Source organism: Vitis riparia, chromosome 9 (assembly GCF_004353265.1).
Source record: "Vitis riparia cultivar Riparia Gloire de Montpellier isolate 1030 chromosome 9, EGFV_Vit.rip_1.0, whole genome shotgun sequence".
Classification (NCBI taxonomy): domain Eukaryota; kingdom Viridiplantae; phylum Streptophyta; class Magnoliopsida; order Vitales; family Vitaceae; genus Vitis; species Vitis riparia.
Window position 1 is genome coordinate 11197021 of NC_048439.1, and position 8042 is coordinate 11205062.

Consider the following 8042-nt stretch of genomic DNA (forward strand, 5'->3'; position numbering starts at 1 on the left):
GGTCTCACTCAAATAATTTATCTAGCGAGGAAGAAGTTTATATACATATACTAATATCATTATCATTTGCCGGGAGAAAGTTCACTATCTTGTATTTTTTCCTTGTAAATGAGCTTAAAGAGTTGTATTATGATCTTCTAATAATTCACTATTTCTTTTTGTAATTACGCATAAACTGTTTATTGAATTCTTCATCAACACTTCTCTTATAAGAATCCCAATAGAAAAAATATCAATAGATATTTTTCTAAAGGTTGATCAAATGTTGACACGTGAACTAAGATTCAATCTAGCAGAAGGCTAGTTTCTTGGCCAATATGGGGTTTCATATATATACTAGTTCTCAGTTTCATATCCGTATAGAAAGATGACATGGTCCTAGAAACTTAATAACTAGGCAATAAATCTTGGGTGGATGATCACCAATCTGAGGTTTCAAAAGCATATAGTTTTTATTTATCCCATAAACAAGTTTTAGGTAAGTATTGTGCTCCGTGTGACATGGAATCTTTCATATTAATTATGACTAGATAGATAATATATATACATAGATAATCCCCTAGCTAGTTGTGACGTAGCAATACTTACAAGGAAACCTACGACGTATATATATTTAATCACCTTAGTTAAAAAAATCACTGTAATTTAATTAGTACCTAAATTAATATTTAGTTTTCAAAAAGGTCTTGAGAACTGGTTGTCTTTGGCACCTTTTATACGGAATTATACTTGCTACATCTCTAAGTAGGGATTAGAAAACTAATTGAGCTATAAGTAGCCTTTACCATCCATACGCCTTGTAATATTGTACATTTTTTAAATCAAAATGGTTTGTTATGTTCATTGAACTCCAAGACTCTATTTTTTCCCCTTTTCAAACATTATCAGTGTTTGTACTTTGTTTATGGTTGACACATCTCCTTCTGTGTCATTTCATATATAAAAAAGAGCACAACTAATTATTGGTCAAATTAGGATAAAGTGAACTAGAAATTTGAAAAGTTTACATGAAGTTAAAAGTTTAAAAAGTTTTTCCAATTGTCATGAGGATAAAGATCTATAGAGATTTCTTAGCCTACGAGTTTAGTTTAACTGATTTTTATTTTTAGCAGCTCAAGGAATCGGATCTATTAATGATTCCCAGAGAATTGGACACAAATCTGACTAATTAGTTAGGATTAACACTTTGTTAAGTTTTAAGTTCAGCATAGGATTACATCTTATTGATATAAATAGAATAGGATATGTGTGTTTGCAGCATATACTTTTGAAGTAATTTAAATTGGAATGAAAAAATATTATTCTTTTCTCTTGTTATTTTCCCATAAATGTGTTTATGAAGACAACCAAGTAATCATGATTTAATAAGGGAAGAATGGTTTCCCTACTAGACTTATTCCACTCTTTTAGAATATAATAATAAAGATAAAAATTAAAAAGCATACTGCTAGTTGAATGTGAATTGAAATGAACTGTAAGAACTGGCAGTCCTAATGCATACTTAACCACATCATCTCCTATAGTAAAGAGTAAGTAGTTCAATTTCCATTTCAAATGGTGTGAACAAAAAGGAATTATCATATGAAGGTGTTAGGAGACTGATCTGGCTTAGAATGCAAATGACCAAGCTAGGCTAATAGAAGTAGCATTCCTTTTTGGTTGGGTTAATGCCAATGAAGGATCAAAGTCAAAATGGTAGCTTTTACTCCAAGTTGAATATTTTAAGAATTTGGAAAATAAAATCAGATTAAAATTGGGCTGGATGGTTTTCATATTCTAGTGTTTTTACTCCAAGTTGAATATTTGATTTGAATATAAAAATCTACTTGATGTTGAAGTAAATTATATGGAAACAATTTTCTATACCAGTGAACCAAATTATGCTTTTTCATCTCTAAATATTTCAATCTAGAAGTAGTCTTTTTAAAGTATCATATTGAAATTTGGGTCCCAACCTTCAACTTTTAAAAAAAAGTAAAAAATGCATGGATATCTCATTTGGTTTACCAAACTTTTAACCATACCAAGCTTTGTTTACACTGCATAATTATATATTCTTGATGTTTTGTTCATTTTCTTTGTTCTTCATTTTAATCGTGTGATTCTTTGTTTGAGAATTATTATCTCTAAGATATGTATTTTTTTAAATAGAGGATGTCTAGGAATATAGTTCAACTATTACAACAACCAAGCAACTAAGAAAGTGAAAAACAAAACAAGGCTTATTGGGATGATATTACAAGTGATACTTTTATCAAAGTTTGTGTGACTGAGACTTTGGCTAAAAATAAATCAAATAATCATTCTAGTAACCTAGGATTGAAAAATGTGATACAAGCTTTCAACAATTTGATTGGAAGAAACTATCAATATAGGAACCTTAAGAATAAATGGAGTTCTCTTAAAAAGGATTGTCAACTTTGGAATACCTTGATTGAGAAAGAAACCAAACTTGGGTGGGATCCTATGAAACATATCAATGTAAGCAATGAATGATGGGATAAGAAATTGAAGGTATATTTTGTTTATTTATTAAATTTATTTGGTTAATTTATATATTAGTTGTGGAATATGATAAATTAAATATTGTTGTTGAAGAATCTTGAGGCAATAAAGTTTAAAACAAGGGGCTTGAAAAATGTTGAACAATTGGACATACTTTTCAAAGATATTGTTGTTATTAGTCAAAGAGCTTGTGGACACCATTACAAGGCTTTGTAAGACAAGATGTTGATTTATCTAAGGTGGGGAAATACGAGGATAATATAATAGAAGATCAAGATGACTCTAGTTGCAATCCGTCACTTGATACTATCTCCCATAGTTTTGAAGCTACTACCTAACCTTTTATGGAAAAAAAGAATGAGGGAAGAAGAAAAAGAAAAAAAGATGAGGTAATGAAAATCATATTTGGCATGCCTGAAGTAAAGAATGACTTTTAGTTATATATGAAAGCCACAAATATCTTGGTTGTCAAGGAAAATAAAGAGATGTTTGTTGCATTAGAAGACCCAACTGATCAAATTGCATGACTTAAACAAGAACATGCTTGACTGTTGGAAGTTATTTCTTGTTCTAATATGGAAACATATTTTTGCTACCTAATATTATTTAATTGTTAGGTTAAGGGAAAGAAGGAGATGCTGGTTTGCTTTGTGTGTGAATTGAAAAGTCATTATGCCCTTATTTGATATTTTAGAGGTTTGTAAATGACAATATCAAACTTGTTTTATATATATATATATGTTTTAGAGTTTATTTGTTAATGATTTTAAGAGAATTTTTTTAATTTTTTTTAATACTTGAAAATAATTCTTTCAATGAAAATTTTCAAATGAATCAAACCGGTTGTTATTCAAATTCTACAAATTTGAATTTAGCCGCATATGACAATTCGAGAAAACTCAAAAGTAGAAACAGGAAAAAGATCACAATAATGCATAATTATTACAAACCCAGCATTTATCTCTAGCATGCAACAAGGTAAATTTCTATAACGCCAAAATCGACTGATGTAAGAAAGTTAGAATACGTAACTCTTTATGGGATTGATTATATGGCTCTAGCACTGCCATATGTGATCCGAGACCTTGGAAATTTCAGAATTTTCAAAAGGCAATTACAAACAAGTGTCCTTTGGTTGGGAAAAGTTGTCCACAAATCATGACACTTCAATCATCTTCTAACCTAATAATTCATAATAGTCATGATGATTTGGTCTCATAATAATGTAATGCAGGTACACCTACAACAAGACGTACCATATCTTTATCCATCACTTTGATTTTTAATTCCGAATCTAAACATGAATGATGACCATCTCAATCATCCACCCTTTAATGCTCCACTTGGGATGCAAAAGGTTGAGAAAAAAAAAAAACAAATTACAAGAGATAGACATGGGGATAAAAAAAATTAAAAAATAAAATATATGCTTAAGATCAAAAATGGTTTATATCATATATATATATATATATATTTTAATTTAGAGAATGAAGAAATGTAACATATAGGTTATGTTTGTTTCATGACAAATTTGAGGGAAGATGCAAGATATAGAAAATAGAGATGAAAAATAGAAAAAAAGAAAAAAAAATAGATTAAAAATCGATAAATTATTTTTATTTATAATTTTAAAATCATTTTATTTATTTTAACTTATCGATATAAGAATTAAATAATATAAAAATATATAAAATTTTAATTAGTTTTAATTATATTTTATTTTGTTTGATATTTTTCATAAGACAACCAAATATAAAAAAATCATTTTTCTTTACATTTTTTTTTTAGCATTTTTCTGAAACTAAAAATAACGGAAAGTTTTGAAAGAAATTTTTTATTATATGTTTAAATAAGGTTATTGCTTTTTATTTTATTCTTTCAATCGTACTTTTAATTATTCAAATACACTACTAAAATCTACAATGTTAATAAATAACTTAATTTAAGTTATTAAGTAAATTAAGTATATTTGGTAAAATAACTTAATATTATGACTTAAAGTAAAAAACAACTTTAAATAATAAAAAATGATAATTTATCTTTAAATCAATATATTCATTTGATATTTTTATTCATATTTGTTTTAATTATCTTTATGATTTTCTTTATTATTTTATGACTTTCATTGTTACTGGATACTTAAATTATTATTTATAAGGATAAATATATCAATATGATGATTTTGAATAAATTTTAAATTAATTTATCGAACAACTTTAATACTAAAAGTATAAATTAAATAATAAGTTTTAAATTAATAACTTAAATATAATTTAACTTAAACTTAATATAGATTATTAAATAATAAATATTAAATTTTATCAAGAGTGATTTAGATTTATTCATAGTATTATATATTGAAATAAATAAAAAAATAAAATAAAAGTCTTCACCCACCATGGTGTACCTCCCGTGTTGTTAAAGCATATCCTTCTGATAAAAAAGCGAGCTTCTCTGTCTTATTATATAAATCAAACGTCTAGAGAATCAAAGGAGAAGACAAAATATTAAGTCAAAAATAAGTGTTTAGGGTCAAAAGTAATGCTTTTGAAGGAATCAAGTGATCCAAACAGGAGGCGTTGCAGAGATGTCAAGTCTATTCTGAGCTAAAAAAGCAGGTGAGAAATCTAAGAGAATGTTTATTTGATGAAGAAATTCAAAATTCAACGGTAACAACAAAGTATTCCAAGTATGCTTTCACACCATGTGTGAACGCATCCCAACATTTGAAAAAGAAAAAAAAAATCCATAGTTTTGATTACTCAATCCTTCTCAATTGGATAAAGCAAGGAGTACTTGTTTCCCAAGCAAACGACTTATCAAATAACACCAATATTGACTCTGCTCTAATCCCATCATTTTCCGCAATGTTGAACTGCATCTCCCCTTTCAATCAATGTCTCTAGTTTTCATTGCTCAAATGTAATGGTAATTTCACAACCTAACATAATTAGGGTTTGAGTTTGTTCAACTATCGCGTGTTTATATGAGACGAGTTTGAAATTTGAAATTAAAATGTATAGATTATAAGTAGTGCGGTGGTTGATGAAACTTAATTCTTATTATTTAATGATTTAAGTTGATTTTAAATTAAATTATATTTAAATTATTTAAAATTTATTATTTAATTTTTACTTTAAATATTAAGATTGTTTGATAAAATTTATTTTAAATTATCAAATTTACATATTTATTCTCATATATTATAATTAAAGGTAAAAAATATTAATTAATAATAAAGATTATGAAACAGAAAAAAAAATCATGAAAGTAATTAAGATAAATAGGGATAAAAAAGTAAATTGAAAAAGTGAATTTAAGAATAAATTAATTATTTTTATTTGTTACTTAAAATTGTTTTTATCTTTTAAGTCAAATTATTAAAATTATTTTACTAAACATACTTAATTTATTTACACTTTAAGTTATTAAGTTATTTTATAAAACACAGCTAAATTTGTGGTGGGTTGGAGATGGTTTCATTATTATCTTATTCCACTCCACATTAATTATATATATAATTAAATTTAAAATAATTTAATTGAATTTAAAAAAAAAATTATTTTTAACAAAACTACTTTTCATAAAAAAAAATTATAAACAAAATTGTAATATTTATATAATTATAAATATATTTATTTTAATATAATTAAAATTTTTAACAAAATTTAAAAATTTTAAAAAGTAAAAAGGATGCCATGAAATTAGGAACTTTGCGTACCTTTAGTGTCCCAATCCATTTGAATTATTTAATAAGACGAGAATAAAAAATAATTTTGTGGGTGTGTGGCTAGGGCCCAATCATATGTAAAATGACAGTAAATTTTACTACTGATTTTGATGGATTAGACATTGATGATCAAAGCCACTTCAATCAATAGTCGTCCAAGTCATTTTCAACAGGAGGCAGCAATTCATGTATTCCGAAAAGGCTTGGAAGGAAGCCAAACTTTTTCAAGTGGTGACAAATAGCAGAAAGAGATTTTGTAAAAGTAAAAGTAGAATTGATCCTTCTAATTCTCTCACTTTTCAGTTTTCACACCTTTATATGTCTCCTGTTCTTTCCTTTTTATTACTCAATGCCGACTGTTAGCTGGCTCTCATTCTTCGGTATTACCTTAATTACCTTTCCTTTTAAGTTCTCTCACAAATGAAAATTTTTACATGGCTGGCAAATCTTTGCAAGAACATGTTTTTAACTTGGACTTTAAATCATGACTAGAACTAAAAATTTAAAATTATTGGAAATTAAGGGTAAGATAAGTTTTTGGGACAGATGGGATCATGGGAAATAGTTCCATTGGGATTTGCAGGTGCACCATTATACAAAACTAATTAAGCTCGACAGACCCAGAATGAAGCAACTCCTCGATCATCTGCTCAATATGATCATCTTCAAGAACCTTGAATTCCTCATCTTCCCCACCAACCCATTTGCCCTGCACTTGTCGCCGTCTCTTCGCTGGTGACCCGACATCCACTTGGCGGCTATTTCCGGCATTGCCGTCTGTGGCGAAATTTGGAGAGTATTGAGGTTGTTGGAGGTGTGTAGCTAAAGGCTCTTTGGCCGCTTGAAGTGATGCCATATAGCATCTATGCAATTTAGCAGTTAGAGTCGCTGAGAGAAGCCTAGACGAAGATGATTGTGAGTCGTTGGGATTGTAACTGAAGTTGGTGCGAGCTCTTGGCCCACACATGAGCCTGGCTGCTTCATCATATGCTCGTGCCGCGTCCTCAGCCGTTTCGAACGTGCCTAGCCATATTCTAGTCTTCCTGTGCCCAAAACAAATACAAAACTTAGTTCTTCTTTCAATACATGACAAAAACAAAGAGCACAACACCTAAAAAGCGAAATGTTTCCTTGGATGTGTTGTTGTATAACATTGGAGAAAAGGTATCAGGAAACGGGAATTACAGTAAAGGATGGCGAATTTCAGAGACCCAAGAGCCCCAATGCCTCTGGCGGACGCCCCGGTATCGCTGTTGTTGTTTTCCAGCCATGGTGTCTCTGAGGTCGAGATGGAAGAAGATGAGAAGAAAGAAGGATTGTTGTGGGAGACTTGAGAGGGGGTTTTTGTAAGCATGCTTTTGGCCTCCAATGGGCTCCACAAGGGTTTTAATCTTCCGTTTCTTTTAAATTTTTCTCCCTTAGTAAGAAATATTTTCACTTTCTTTTCCACATAGCCGACAAAACTTTTAAGAATGAATTAATTAAAAATTATGAAGTAATCCTAAGTTTATAAATCTAATATCTTAAATATTTGAATTTAAAAATAATTAATTTTTTCAATAGTTTATTTCATCCCTTTTAATCAAATAATAAAATTTTCAATTATATAAGCGTGATGTTCGGAAAAAAAAACCATAAAAGTTAATAGGCTCCCCATATGGGATTGCATGAAAGACCCACAAAATATCCTTCTCTGATTCTGTTGGTAGACAGTCCCCAAGGAAATCTTGAGTACAAATGGTCAATTTATTCAATTGTAGAAAAGATCATAAAAATATCCATAAAATTTTCAGCAGGTCGATGTATG

At 28.7% G+C, this 8042-nt stretch overlaps 1 protein-coding gene across 1 annotated transcript; it reads right to left on the reverse strand.

Moving 5' to 3' along the window:
- Nucleotides 1–6720: 6720 nt before the first annotated feature.
- LOC117922553 (ethylene-responsive transcription factor ERF003-like) lies at nt 6721–7533 on the reverse strand. The gene is made up of 2 exons (XM_034840700.1): nt 7421–7533; nt 6721–7278 (listed from the first exon to the last, which is right to left on the reverse strand). Exons 1-2 carry the CDS (start codon nt 7504–7506, stop codon nt 6837–6839), a joined length of 528 nt encoding a protein of 175 aa, XP_034696591.1. The 5' UTR covers nt 7507–7533; the 3' UTR covers nt 6721–6836.
- Nucleotides 7534–8042: the final 509 nt, after the last annotated feature.

Bases quoted from the DNA above. Each gene is read 5' to 3' on its own strand.
- LOC117922553 (XM_034840700.1), bottom strand. From the start codon at position 7,506: ATGGCTGGAAAACAACAACAGCGATACCGGGGCGTCCGCCAGAGGCAT. The intron at 7,279-7,420 runs GTAATTCCCGTT...TTTTGGGCACAG, and splicing joins GAAATTCGCCATCCTTTACT to GAAGACTAGAATATGGCTAG.